At 44.1% G+C, this 14,746-nt stretch overlaps 1 protein-coding gene across 1 annotated transcript; it reads left to right on the top strand.

Annotated features, from left to right (window-relative positions):
* Nucleotides 1-4,956: 4,956 nt before the first annotated feature.
* Nucleotides 4,957-6,723, top strand: FAM24A (family with sequence similarity 24 member A). Its single transcript, XM_047760754.1, has 2 exons — nt 4,957-5,535; nt 6,408-6,723. The coding sequence occupies exons 1-2, from the start codon at nt 5,426-5,428 to the stop codon at nt 6,592-6,594; spliced, it is 297 nt and encodes a 98-aa protein (XP_047616710.1). The 5' UTR covers nt 4,957-5,425; the 3' UTR covers nt 6,595-6,723.
* Nucleotides 6,724-14,746: the final 8,023 nt, after the last annotated feature.

The raw sequence follows: 14,746 nt of genomic DNA, 5'->3' as shown, positions 1-14,746 counted from the left end.
CAGGCCAGGCACTGAATTTGAGCCACAGCTGCGACTTTATCCACAGCTGCTGCAACATCAGGTCCTTTAACCCACTGTGCCAGGCCTGGGGTGGAGACCACACCTCTGTAGCTACCTGAGCTGCCGCAGTCAGATCTTAACTCACTGCACCGTAGTGGGAACTCCAAGAGTTCATACTTGCTAAGGATCTCTAATGCAGCTCATTAGTTTGTAATGTATATGTTTGATTGGAGTACTCTTTTTTTTTTTGTCTTTTTGCCATTTCTTGGGTGCTCCCGCAGCATATGGAGGTTCCCAGGCTAGAGGTTGAATCAGCCACAAGCCTACACCAGAGCCACAGCAACTTGGGATCCGAGCCGCGTCTGCAACCTACATCACAGCTCCTGGCCACGCCGGATCCTTAACCCACTGAGCAAGGCCAGGGATCGAACCCGCAACCTCACGGTTCCTAGTTGGATTCGTTAACCACTGAGCCACAACAGGAACTCCTCGAGTACTCTTAATTTTTACAAAGACCTTATGTTTTAGGGGTATTAAAAATGCATAGTGGGCTTGATTAATATTTTTTGTTTTTCTAATTTATTATTCTTAGAAAGCTGGAATTGCAGCCTTGGAACCCCCTGGTGGCTCAGTGGGTTAAGGATCCAGCATCGTCACTGCTGTGGCTCACGTTGCTGCTGTGGCATGGGTTCAATCCCTTGCCTGGGAACTTCTGCCTGTGGGGGTTGGGGGAATGCAGCCAACAACAAAACAAAAGCTTTGCAACCTTTAATTCCAGATGACCATATTACCCTTTTCATTGTTTATTTCAAATAAGAACAATTAGAGGTGATGTTTGGCATGTGTAAAATTGGTTTACATTGGGGTCATTAATCTTATGTTCTGTCACATTGTAGCTGTGGGTAGAAAAGTGAAAATTAGAACTGACCTATTTGTTAGGACTGTTACATTAGAGTTAATGCCTGATGTACAACGAGAGATGTGATCTTGTTATATTTTAGTCAGTCCAGAAGGTAGACTTTTTCCATACAGCTCCTTTTTCAATACAGCTTCCTCTTTGCAGAGCGCTTTTCTGTTTAAAGTGTGAAATGCTGAAGTTCTGCATTGAACGTTAAAGCACATGAATCAAGGAGATGGCAGTGCTCTCTGGCAGACTTAATTTGCAGAAATTATACCTGTTATATATGTGTTGTAAGGTGATATATTTTCATCTAAAGAATAAATGCATCCACTGTGGAAACTACTTGTCTTAAATAAAAATATTTTCTTTTCATCTAATACTTGTTTAAGATGAAAAAGGATGGTAGTTCCCCTCATTGCTCAGAAGTTAACAAACCCAACTAGGATCCACGAGAATGTAGGTTCGATCCCTGGCCTTGCTCAGTGGGTTAAGGATCCAGTGTTGCTGTGAGCTATGGTGTAGGTTACAGACACCCTGGGAACCTCCATATGCCGCAGCTGCAGCCCTTAAAAAGAAAAGATGGAAAAGGATGGCTTAGAAGCATTTAATGTTTTGATGAACTTAGTTCTTTACATGCTTGTTCATTTATGAATCACTTTGACTTTAGAGACATGAGGACCTATATATTACTTTGCACAGTCTTTCCCTAAATTATTAATAACGTGTAGTAATTAGGTTGCATTTCCTTCAGCACTCAGGAGAAATGTGTTTCACCTAATGTTTTCCTTTTTTTTTGTCTTTTCTAGGGCTGCACCCATGGCATATGGAGGTTCCCAGGCTAGGGGTTGAATCAGAGCTGTAGCCGCTGGCCTACTCCATAGCCGCTGGCCTACGCCAGAGCCACAACAACAGCAACGTGGGATCCAAGCTGCATCTGCAACCCACACCACTGCTCACGGCAACACAGGATCCTCAACCCACTGAGCGAGGCCAGGGATCGAACCCACAACCTCATGGTTCCTAGTCGGGTTTGTTAACCACTGAGCCACAGTAGGAGCTCCTCATCTCATGTTTTCATCGGTAGTTTATACAGCTTCTGGTAATTGTGATCTGTCTGTTCTTTGATTCACAAATGCTTTAATATATTTGTAACAAGTACACATACCATGTTTTATAAAATAATGAAATGCAATATTCATAATTAGAGTTCTAGAAATAATTCAGGTGAGCTTTAATTCCTGATCTTTCATTTCTTAATTTTTCCATGTTAAGAGACCTAAATTATATTTTATACATACTGAAATTCATAGATATTTTCTTATATTTATAAATTGCTATGCATATATATAATTGCTTCATTATTTGCTCAAACAGGACCACGGTATGTATGAAATCTCTATTAAATCTCTTTTTTTTGGTCATTTTTCTCCACTTGTATGTGGCACACCCAGTCAAGTCTGGGAAATGAGGGCTGGCAAGTGCACCTCCAGAGATGTCAGCGTGATCACTGTCATTTGAGGCGTCTGCAAGGGATGTGTGATGGTGTGATGAGAATGAAATCAAGGTACAGGTTACGTGTTTTAGTTTCCCCATTGCCTCCCCTTTGAGTGTTCATTCATCTCCCCTTTCCGTGGGTGGCATGCTGAGGTTTTCGTCTCTTTCGGTGAATGGTTAGGGTTCCAGTGACAATTTAATGTTCAGAGGCTTTGCAGTGCTATTTTGGTTTTGTGTTTGTTTCCGGGGGTTGGCTGGATCTTTGGCATGGAGAAATGCCTGGGCCAGGGATCAAACCCACACCACAGCAGTAAGCAGAGCCACGGCAGTGATGCCAGATCCTTAACCTTTTGAGTCACCAGGGAAATCCTTCAGTGCTAATTTTTTTTTTTTTTCTTTTTAGGGCTGCACCCATAGCATATGGAAGTTCCCAGAATAGGGGTTGAATTGGAGCTGCAGCTGCTGGCCTACACCACAGCCACAACAGTGCAGGATCTGAGCCACATCTGTGACCTATGCCATAACTGGCAGCAACACTGGATCCTTAACCCACTGAGTGACACCAGGAATCGAACCTGCATCCTCATAGATACTGGTGGTGTTTAACCCACTGAGCCACAACGGGAACTCCTGCAGTGCTATTTGATCTACTTAGGTTTTTTTTTGATGCCAGTGGTGTCCTAAGCCCCCAACAGTACTACCTAAAGGAGCCCGAGAGCCCCAGGCTGGAGCCACTTGGTGCCTCTGGGTGGGAGAAGGGAATCCCCCCGCTCCTAGAGACAAAGTTGCTTGTGACATTGGGATCCCCTTAGGGCTACCAATAGGTCACCCCCCTGCCTCTCGGTGGAGGAGTTGTCTCAGGACCAGTGAGGGAGCAGTGCACTTCCCCTGGCTGCTTACTGTCAGGGACCCCCACAGTAAGGGGCTCTGTACTGTCGGTGTCTGCCTTGCCACTGGTGCTGGGCCAGGCTGGGCTTGGCAGCAGGACTGCACTACATCCAGGGGAGATGAACCCACCAGAGCCACCCTCTCGCTACCTTCAGAGTTGGCCAGCAGCGGGCCTGGGCTACTTTCTTCTGTCCTAATGCTGTACTGCTCATCCAGGCCCTGAGACCTACTAACCAATATGCTTTCCTCTTTCCACCTTTCAGAATTCTTTGTTTGACCTTTGTTTTTGTTTTTGTTTTTGTTTTTTTCCCCAGGTATTACAATTATTCTTTGCAGGGAGGAGCAGGGAGGGAAAAAAAAGCCATCTTGTCCGCACCTGGAGTCTCCTTGTTTACTGTTACTGTATTGGCTGGGTATGAGTACCTCAAATCCTACACACCCGACTGAGAACTTTCATTTCTGTAACCCTTTTTACTGGAAAATAGGAAAATCTTCCCAGGTGAGCATATGCTTGAATCCTAGCAAATGCCTCCATGTTATTTCATGGTGTAGCTAGCATAAAGTCTAACCAGTCTTCTGGAATTGAACTCTTAAGTGTATTTTTAACCCTTTCACATTTCTTTTTCAACTTTTTTTTGGGGGGGGGGGAGCACTCCCATGGGATGTGGAAGTTCCCAGGCCAGGGATAAAACCCCGTACCCCAGCTGTGACAGTGCTAGGTCCTTTAACTACTAGGCCACCAGGAAACTCCTTAAATTGAAATTTTAAACCTGCTTTTCATTACCAAATTCAGAAGATTAATGTGAGAGAAATAAGACCTTAGTATTAAGTGATTCAAAATAGTATTTCTGTCTCATGGGTGCTAAAATATACCTGCACATGGAACAGAATTCAGAACTCCGTGAAAGAGCTGGTGTCCAGAGGGTTGATGTCACACAGCACAGGTAGAGCAGTTGGAGCTGGACAGTGGCTGTGCTTCTAATGCGAGCTCTCCAGCTTTGGATCTTAATTCCTCCTAACAGGGATGGTTCGATCCCTCTTTCTCAGGTTACAGGTTTGATACAATATCCTGTTCCCTAAAGTAAAAAGTTTTTTTCCAGCCAGCCTTCATCTAGATGTGGATGGTTTAACTATAGTAAGTATGCTTAGCAGTCGAGGTGTTTATGCTTCCTTCCTGTCTCACCATCACCCAGTTGTGCTGTGTTAGATTAAGCAAATCCCTTATTCCAGACAGATTGGATTTCCTGGGAGGATGTAGGAGGAAACCATGGCAGAAAGGCCTCTGGTCTCCTAGGGAGGAAGAGTGAAGGGCAAAGGCTTCTAGAATCCTTTTAAAACATGAGATGGCATGACAGTTGTCAGTGAGAGAATTAAGGTTTTTTTCCTTAAAACTTTGTCACTTACAAAATGGGTTTGTGTTCTGAGTATTACAGAGCATGATATTTTGAAAAAAGTCTTTCCCTGGGAGTTCCCATTGTGGCTCAGTGGTAATGAACCCAACTGGTATCCATGAGGTTGCAGGTTCAATCCCTGGCCTTGCTCAGTGGGTTAAGGATCCAGCATTGCTGTGAGCTGTGGTGTAGGTCGCAGATGCAGCTCAGATGTGTCATTGCTGTGGCTGTGGCGCAGGTCGGCAGCTGCAGCTCCAATTCAACCCCTAGACTGGGAACCTCCATATGCTGCAGGTGTGGCCCTAAAAAGACAAAGAAGAAGAAAAAAGTCTTTCTCTTAGTCACTCCCATAAACTAATAATTTTAAATTTGCTGAACTGCAAGGAGTCCGTCGTGACCATCAGTAAATACATGTCATGAGGCCCAGGTGTTTAGGGATAAAACCATTTGCTCAAGGGCAAGACTGTGTATGGCTGTCAGCTACACATTACTGCTTGAGAAAAGGAAAAGATTCTTAACTTTTCTACTGATTTCCTTTTCTTTGGACTTTGTGTTTCAGTCCCTTTTCGTCCCTGAACCAGCCCTTTACCCAGCCTGGACCAGCTTAGTTGTCTAGGCTTCCCTGGGAAGATCTGTGCTTTGGCTTGATTCTCCCTCCACTGCAGGAAGAGACTGAGCTTGCCCAGGGGCTGGCTTCGGGGGAAGCCGCCCTCACCGCTTGCCTGCGCTTCTCTGCCCAGGTGTGTGTGAGATGTTTGACCTCGAGATTATGATTGCCATTGGTGGCAGCTTGCTGATGACCGCATTTGTGCTGATGGCTGTTGTCGTCTGTCTTTACTGCAAAATGGCCAGCACATCAAAGTGAGTGATGTGGCTGCGAGCGGCCAACACCCCCTCCAGTGGGATCCCCCCAGGCTCTGCTTGAGCAGGGTCACTCCTTGCCCTGCGGCCACGCCCTGGGGAGTCAGGAACAGCAGGAGGCTGGAGAAGACAAAGGCCAGAGGGAGTGTAGAATCTTGGCTTCTGCCCCTTCTGGTTTGGGGCTGTGAGCTCATAAGGAGGAAGTTCTCGGCCTGGTGGCTCTGCAGCTTTGCTGTCACTTGACCTCGGGGGTTTCCCCTCAGCTGGCTGGTGCCACAGCTCTGCAGACTGAAGACTGTGAGGGAGCCTCTGCCTCTGTTCTCCCAGTCAGTCTCCTCCCGCCTGGGGGGTCCCCTCATTCACGGCCGTGGGGACGGGGAGGGGGGCCCGGAGAGCTCTGGGGAAGCTGAGCTGTGTGGGATCCTGGGGGACCTGACAAGGAGTGTAGATCAGACAAGAGAGCCTTAAATTTGGGGGGAAGGAACGTCAAATATGGGAGAGATTGGCCGTCAGAGGCAGTGGTGTTCCCGTTGTAGGGAAGTTCAGCCTGGCAGCTGGAAGGTAAATCCCAGAACGCGGGGACAGCGACTTTGGCCCTTCCTGGGTCGGCTCTGCACCTGGCGGATTGCAGCGATCATGGGGGACCCCTACTTCTCTCCCCCTAATTTGCTGTGACCGGATCTTACATTTGTGGCAATGCTAGGAGAGGAAGGGGCTAGGCAGGAAGGTGGGACAGGGCAGAGCACTTGAATCCTGGGCTGGTGTCCTGTGTTTGACTGGCTCTGGCCCTAAACTTCCCAGATACCCCTGACAATGGTAACAGACGACTGAGATAGAAATTCTAACACCGTGCTTTGTGTATGTTTTTCAAGTGTGGCAAAGGCGCCCGTGGCTATGGCCAAAACCAGTAGTAATCGAGACAAGGTCACCGAGGCTACCTCGTCCACCCCTGAGTCTTATCCCAGCCTCCAGTGCTGCGAAGAATGTGGCTTGTCTGCCGACTTTGATTCTCCACTGTGCTTCTGTGACATGAACAAGGGAACCCTGAACACAAAGTGATTAGTAGAAGGTAGCTGTAAACACCGACTGCTACGTACAACCAGCTGCAGAAACAAGGACTCTGTCATGAATATTTCCTCCTCATCTGTTATGAATACGCTGTGCTTGTGTTTACATATATTAAGCAAATATCTTTGTTTTCTTCCCTCTCTTTTCCCCGTATCATATCATGTAACATAAGAGATACTAACTTTATATCAGCATTTAGTATTTAATTTTACATCTTAGTGATTAAGTTATGGGAAATCAGGAAAATAGTAAACATCACTCAAGAACTTACCTCCTTGGCTGAAGAAGGAACTACTGGAGTTCCCGTCATGGCTCAGTGGTTAACAGATCTGACTAGGAACCATGAGGTTGCAGGTTTGATCCCTGTCCTTGCTCAGTGGGTTAAGCATTTGGCGTTGCGTGAGCTGTGGTGTAGGTCACAGACATGGCTCGGATCCCGAGTTGCTGTGGCTCTGGCGTAGGCCGGTGGCTACAGCTCCGATTCAACCCCCAGCCTGGGAACCTCCATATGCTGCAGGTGCTGCCCTAAAAAGCACGCGCACACGCACACACACACACATTCAGGTTTCATTAGCAGCACCAGCAGAGGGCATGGAGACACAGCAGAAGGAATAGTTGAGAGACAATACGGTCCTACTGTATAGCACAGGGATATAGCTAATCTCCTGAGATAGATCGTGATGGAAAATAATATATTAAAAATATTATTTTGATAGGGTTGTTCTGAAGATTCAATAGAATGTCCTAGAGGAAAGATCTTAATTTAGAGACAAACAAGGTAAAAATATAAGCTTCTGAGAGGATTAGCTTCACACAATACAGTGCTTACCAGTAAGATGAAGTTGCACTAATTTTCAGAGCAGTCCTTTTCACAGACTTCTGAAAAATACTTTCTTGAAAATAAGAATTCTTCTAATGGTCTGCATGACAGTAAAATCTTGGTCACTTCAGTGTTTGGTTTTGAATCTCATCACATAGTGGTATACACATCATCACAAAATTCGAGTGGATGTGGACATTCAGTAAAGTTGCACTTTTGATGTAAAAGATTCGGGAAGGTCCAAAGCTTAAGACGACATTTTCTTCAAGCCTTGTGACAGTTTTTCTCTTCCATGTTAAGTTGAACAAGTCGGTTGGCTATTCTTAGCACAAGATTGTGTGCTTATAACAAAATCTCAAAATAGCAGTGACTTGAACAAGTACGAATTTGATTTTTCTCATCTTCAAGATGCCCAGCAGCAGGCAGGCAGGCCGGCTCTCTTTCCTGTGTCAGGGGCCGTGATGCTCTGGTGTGGCTTCTTTTCCCAAAGTCGTATCCTGGTCCAAGAAGACTGCTGGGTCCCTAACCTTCATGTCCAAATTCTGGACAACAGGAAGGAGGCTGGAAGGAGCTGTGCAGCCCACCTCTGTTTGAAGTCCTGGGCTAGACAGGACTGAATCTCATGGTCTTCAGGAAAAGCTCAGAAATACCGTTAGTTCCAGGCGTGAATGTGCCTGGTAAACGTCGGTGTCGTAACAGCTCTCTCCACCTCAAACATGACGTGATTACTTCTGACTCTTCTAAAAATGCGTATAAAACAACGTTTTGATTCTGTTAATTCACATCTCTGCAGTAGTGCATTAACATTTAATGCAGCTCTTGTCCTGAGTGTCATTGCTTTTAACCCATTAGTGAGCTCTTACAGCTCAGACATGAGTGAAAGCATGTGCCACTTACTTAGAACAGTGCCTGAGATGTGTTCATAAATGTTAGCCTGGCTCTAAGCACCGCAGAGGGCAGCAAGATTTCAGCCCTGACTGCTCTAGGTCCTTCCACTGAGCCTCTAGAACCCCCTTCTATGCACCCCCTCATCTGTAGCCACAATTTGTACTTCTTGTGATAATAGAACCCTTGTTTTGAGCAGTTCATGCTTAAAGAGTTAACTAGTGACAGGTGGTTACCTACTAGAAGAGATTAAAAAAAGGATAAATAGGAAGTGAAGGAAGAAGCTACTCCCTCTGGGATGAACAATGATGGAATTAAACATCTTCCAAAGGTTCCTCCTCACTGAGTTTCAGTCTTCTCAACACAGGGCTTGGCAGATGGCATAGTCAGCGTTGTAATGACAGCAGAATTTGCCAGAAGGGCTCTCTTTTTGGTGTGGCTGAGAAACACTAGCGGGTGAGTGCTGTCAGCCCCAGTACAAGTTTTTAAGATGTAAATTCAGGACCGCATCCTCCCTGGAGGTGCTCAGTAACCCTCCGCCTCGAGTTCCAAGGCATTGCTCTGCCTCTCTTCTGGCATCTATTCCATCTCATTTGTCCCCATGTGCTCCAACTTTCTCTTGCCACCAGGAAGCTCCATATCACACAGAGCACAACCGATTCCCTCTGCACCCTACGCAGGGGCAGTACAATGTCCAGCTTTGGGAGGCCATGACATGCATGTTCCGTGTGTGGGAATATGTCTCATGTCCAGGCCTCACAGGTGCACCATGGAAGCAGGATGGGGCAAGGGGTCTTTGGGACAACTTTCTGGTAGACGGCGGGGACAGAGCTTGTAACCTGGGCTTTCGAGCCAAGGAGATCTTGTTCAAATCCAACTCTGCCTTTCACTCTGTGAGCCTCGGTTTCCTAGCTGCAAAATGCAGGCTAGCACAGGTGACCATTGAATGAGATGAGGTTTGTCATGTTTGCCAGGCTTGGATCTGAGTCCAAAGGTAAGAAATTGAACCAGGTTTTACAAACAAAACAGGGCCATTCAAGAGGCAACTGCTAGGGGTTTTTCTGGTGGCCTAGTGGTTAAAGAGCCAGTGTTGTGGCTGCTGTGGCTCAGGTTACTGCTGTGGTGTGGGTTTGATCCTGGCCCGGGAACTTCTGCATGCTGCTGGCATGGCCAAAAAAAAAAAAAAAAAAAAAAAGAGGCACCTATGAAAGATTTTAAAAAATGTTCTGCTGCCCTCAGTGTGGAAAATTTACTCTCATATATACTTAGTGGAAGATTAAAACTACCAGGTTTATTAAAGGTGATATTCAGGGGAGTTCCCGTCGTGGCACAGTGGTTAACAAATCTGACTAGGAACCATGAGGTTGCGGGTTCGATCCCTGCCCTTGCTCAGTGGGTTAACGATCCTGTGTTGCCGTGAGCTGTGGTGTAGGTCGCAGACGTGGCTTGGATCCTGTGTTGCTGTGGCTCTGGCGTAGGCCAGTGGCTACAGCTCCAATTCGACCCCTAGCCTGGGAACCTCCATATGCTGTGGGAGTGGCCCAAAGAAATAGAAAAAAAAAAAATTTTTTTTTTCAAAAACACGAGTTCCTGTCATGGTTCAGTGGTTAAAGAATCCAACTAGGAACCATGAGGTTGTGGGTTCGATCCCTGGCCTCAGTGGGTTAAGGATCCAGCGTTGCCGTGAGCTTTGGTATAGGTCGCAAACGTGGCTGAGATCTGGAGCTGCTGCATCTCTGGTGTAAGCCGGTGGCTACAGCTCCAATTAGACGCCTAGCCTGGGAACCTCCATATGCACAGGAGCGGCCCTAGAAAAGGCAAAAAGACAAAAAATAAATAAATAAAGTAAAAAGCACAAGGAACTTTACCAGGCATTTTACTTCTAAAATGTTAATCTCTGAAGAATACCAATCCTTCTCAAACTCTTCCGAAAAACTGAAGAGGAAAGGATGTGTCCAAACTCATTTTACAAGGCCAACTAGCATTACTCTGATGCCAGAGCTAGACAACACACAAAGTTACAGGCCAGTGTCTCTGATGAACGTAGATGTAAACATCCTTAATAAACATGCTAGCAATGTGAATTCAACATTACATAACAAGGGTCATACACTGTGTTCAAGTGGGATTTAGCCTTGGCATTCAAGGATGGTTCAACATAATGTGAGACAACGCATTAACAGCATGGAGAATAAAAATCACATGATTATTTTTTCATTTTTTGTTTTGGCTGAGCCCTTGGCATGTGGAAGTTCCTAGGCCAGGGATCAAACCTTCAACCTCATGGGCACTAGTCAGATTTGTTTCTGCTGCGCCACAATGGAAACTCCCAGAAAAACATTTGACAAAATATGACATCCTTGCCTGATGAAAGCTCTTGACAAATTGGGTATAGAAGGAACATACGCAGCATGATGAAGAGCATATCTGACGAGCCCACAGCTAACATCGCACTTGATGGAGAAAAGCTGAAGGCTTTTCCTCTAAGATCAGGGATAACACAAAAATGCCCATTCTTGCCACTTTTCTTCAACATAGTAATGGAAGTCGTAGCTAGAACACTTAGGCAAGAAGAAGAAATAAATGCATCCAAGCCAGAAAGGAAGAATAAACTTGTCGTTGTTGGCAAATGACATTTATAAAAAACTCTGAAGACTCCACCACAAAACTGCTAGAACTAATCAATTCAGTAAAGTTGCAGGATACAAAATCAGTTACATTTCTATACACAAACTACCAAAGAAGTTAAGAAAATTCATTTACAATAGCATCAAAAAGAATAAAATACTTGGGAATAAATTCAACCAAGGAGTTGAAAGATCTGTGCACCAAAAGTTGTAAAACGCTGTTGGACGACACTAAGGACACAGATAAATTGAAAGATATTCCTATGTTGATGGACTGGACAAATAATGTTAAAATGTCTACACTACCACCAAGAAATATGCAGATTCAATTCAATCCCTATTAAAATTATAATGGCATTTTCCGCAAAAACAAGAAAAACTTGTAAAATGCACATGGACTCCCCAAAAGACACCGAATAGACAATCTTGATAAAGAACAAAGCTGGAGACATCAGGCTTCCCAAACTCAAACTGTGCTACAAAGCTTTTCTCATCAAAGCAGTTAAGTATTAGCATAAAAACCAATGAAACTAATAGGCCATTCCTTCACAGTTTACTTGCTCAGCTGCTTGCAGGAAAGGGGAGAGACCAAGTGTGGCTCGTGCTGAGCTGAGCTTTTAACAGGAAGTAGTGTGACGAGGGGAGGGAGAGGTGGGAGTCCGTGGAGGAGGCCTCATGTCTGTGGGAACCATCAACCTGAGGAGACCCAGGAGAAAGGACCAGCTGGAATAGCAAGTCAAGTAGTGGCCGAAGAGCCTGGAAAACTAGGCTGGGGCTGAGGAAGAGCCTCCAGGGGTTGTCTCTCTTTATGGTGAGTCACATGGCAGCAAGCAGTGTGCAAAGACACTCTGCCCTGCATCAAAGACTGAAAATCCAGTGATGGAAGGGAGACGAAAACCTCAGCATGCCGCCCATGGCAAGGGGAGATGAATGAACACTCAAAGGGGAGGCAATGGGGAAACTAAAACACGTAACCTGTACCTTGATTTCATTCTCATCACACCATCACACATCCCTTGCAGACGCCTCAAATGACAGTGATCACGCTGACATCTCTGGAGGTGCACTTGCCAGCCCTCATTTCCCAGACTTGACTGGGTGTGCCACATACAAGTGGAGAAAAATGACCAAAAAAAAGAGATTTAATAGAGATTTCATACATACCGTGGTCCTGTTTGAGCAAATAATGAAGCAATTATATATATGCATAGCAATTTATAAATATAAGAAAATATCTATGAATTTCAGTATGTATAAAATATAATTTAGGTCTCTTAACATGGAAAAATTAAGAAATGAAAGACCAGGAATTAAAGCTCATCTGAATTATTTCTAGTACTATAATCATGAATATTGTAGTAAAAAACTCCCTCAGCTTTTATCTGGAAATACCTCAATTTCTTTCTCACTTCTGAAGGATAGTTTTGCTGGAAATAGGATTCTCAGTTGACAGGTTTGTTGTTTTTGTTTTTAGCACTTTGAATACATCTGGTGCATTTTGAATATACCTGGTGTCTTCGGGCCTCCGAAGTGTCTGACCAGAAATCTGCTAATAAATAATGTTATTGATTATTCCTTATATGTGATGACTTTTTGTGCTTTCAAGATTCTTTGGTTTTTGAAAGTGTGACTTTAAGGTGTCTTGGTGTGGGGCTCTTTCATTTCCTCTCGTTTGGAGTTTGTTAGCTTCTTGGATGTCTAAATTCATGTCTCTCATCAAACGTGGGAAGTTTTGAGCCATACTTTCTTCAGTTATTCTCTCTGGCCCTTCACCTCTCTCTCTGCGGGGAGCCGAGAAAATGCAGGGACTCAAAAAAAGGACATTGCCTGATGGCAGCAAAACCTGAAGGCAGGTTCTTAACCAAGAAAGGGAGCTCACCTGAACGGTACAAGCCGAAGGTGGGCTTTTGGTCAGGAAAAAAGCTCACCTGAACGGTGCATGCCGAAGGTCAGGATGAGAGCCTGCCTGCACGGTACAGGCCGAGGGCAGGCCTCAGGTTACACAGCTCTTGCTTTGATGTTGATGGGGAAGAATTGTGGCTCTCCTGGGAAAACAATCTCCATGTTTGTGCTGGAGAACATGGATTGCTCCTCGGGTGACCTAGTCTTTCCTGTTGTTTTGTTTGTTATTCAGTTTTCCTCGGTCTTTCCTGATTATTTACTTATTATTCTTATTTTCCTGTGGTGATTTGTGACTTAAATTACAATAATATAATAAAAATTTCATCCTTAAAGACTTCCCCGTATTTTAATCCAACTTAGTTAAAACATAGTGTTTATCCATTAACTAGTTATATAGTAAACTTTAGAGTTAGGATTTTAATGAGGTCCATAGAAGTTAGCCATATCTTATGCAAAAAACCTAGCTGTGAGTTTTGTCTTTGATTTTAAAAGCCTTTTAGTGATAGCTAGTTTAATTAAGTTGGTTTATATTTACTTACACTGTCTCCCTGCCGTAACGCTTTGAAGATAAGCACCGGTCTACAAACAAGGTTTGTAAATGCCAAATTCTTGGGTCTATGGCCTCTTCAAAGTACTAAGTTTAGTTAAGATAGAGATGATAAAACAGGATGCATGGCTGCTATACCATGTAATAGTTAACCAATGTACTTTTAACACTGTGATGTCATCTGTAGTGAAAAACTGTCTATAGAATCACCCACTACTGCCAATAAAGTGTGAGCAGTCTAGCGCCCTGAAAGAAGGGACAAAGAGGCTGTCTCCGTATGTACATTTGCTGACGCGCGTCCCTCTTCGATTGGGAAGTGCGCGCTCCCTGGCCACCGGAGCTGGCCTCCAGCACCTCTCCTCCCTCTGGGATTCCCATGATGCATTTATTGGTCTGTTTCATGGTATCTCACAGGCCCGTTAGGCTCTGGGCTCTCTTCACTTTTCTTCAAGCTTTTTTTTCCTTCTGTTCTTCAGATTCAAAAATTTCCACTGTGCTATCTTCAAATTCATTAATTCTTCCTCCTGCCTATTCAGATCTGTTTGAATCCCTCTAGTGAATTTTCCACTTGTTACTGTACTTTTCAGTTCCAGAGTTTCTTTTTGGTTTGTTTTTAGATTTTCTATCTCTTTTCTATTTCCATTTTGTTTGTACATCATTTTCTTGACTTTCTTCATGTCTTCCTTTAGGTCTTTGAACATTTTTTAAGAAAACTGTTTAAAAATATGTCTTGGAGTTCCCCACTGATCTAGTGGTTAAAGACTTGGTGATGTCACTGCTGTGGCTCAGGTTTGATCCCTGTCCAGTGTATCTACCATCAGGTCTTTTTCTCACACACACACACACACACACAGATATGTAGGCAGATATAATGTAATTTAGACCTTTACAGCTCTGAAAGAATAATAAGTTGTAAGTGAAAAAATTAATGTTCATCTGAGTTATTTCTAGTACTATAATCATAATATTGTAAAATTTACTCTTAATTCTATAAAACATGCTAATTGTGATAAAATATTTCTATAACTATAGCAATAATCACCAGAATTATAAAGTATACTTAATTTTTTTATAAAGAAGGCTCTATTTGTGTTTCATTGTTTCCAACAGAAATATGGACAATTATTAATTTGTGCTGTATTTTGATAATGGTATATCATCAATCTACAGAACATATCATATGTGGCATTCTTTAAACAAAGGAGGAATTTTTCCTTCTTTCTTTTTTTTTTTTTTTTTTGGCCACAACTGCCTGTGGCATGTGGACATTCCCAAGCCAGGGATCAAATCCACCCCCACAGCAGTGACCAGAGTCACAGCAATGCCAGATAATGCCAAATCCTTAACCTGCTAGGCCACCAG

The sequence above is a fragment of the Phacochoerus africanus genome, chromosome 15 (genome assembly GCF_016906955.1).
Source record: "Phacochoerus africanus isolate WHEZ1 chromosome 15, ROS_Pafr_v1, whole genome shotgun sequence".
Classification (NCBI taxonomy): domain Eukaryota; kingdom Metazoa; phylum Chordata; class Mammalia; order Artiodactyla; family Suidae; genus Phacochoerus; species Phacochoerus africanus.
Note: the sequence above shows the minus strand (reverse complement) of the source record. Positions and strands in the feature narration are given on the sequence as shown.

What these genes read in the sequence shown, in the direction of transcription:
- FAM24A (XM_047760754.1), top strand. Translation starts at nt 5,426, where the DNA reads ATGTTTGACCTCGAGATTATGATTGCCATTGGTGGCAGCTTGCTGATG. An exon ending in AAAATGGCCAGCACATCAAA is followed by an intron (nt 5,536 to 6,407) that starts GTGAGTGATGTG and finishes ATGTTTTTCAAG; the next exon opens with TGTGGCAAAGGCGCCCGTGG.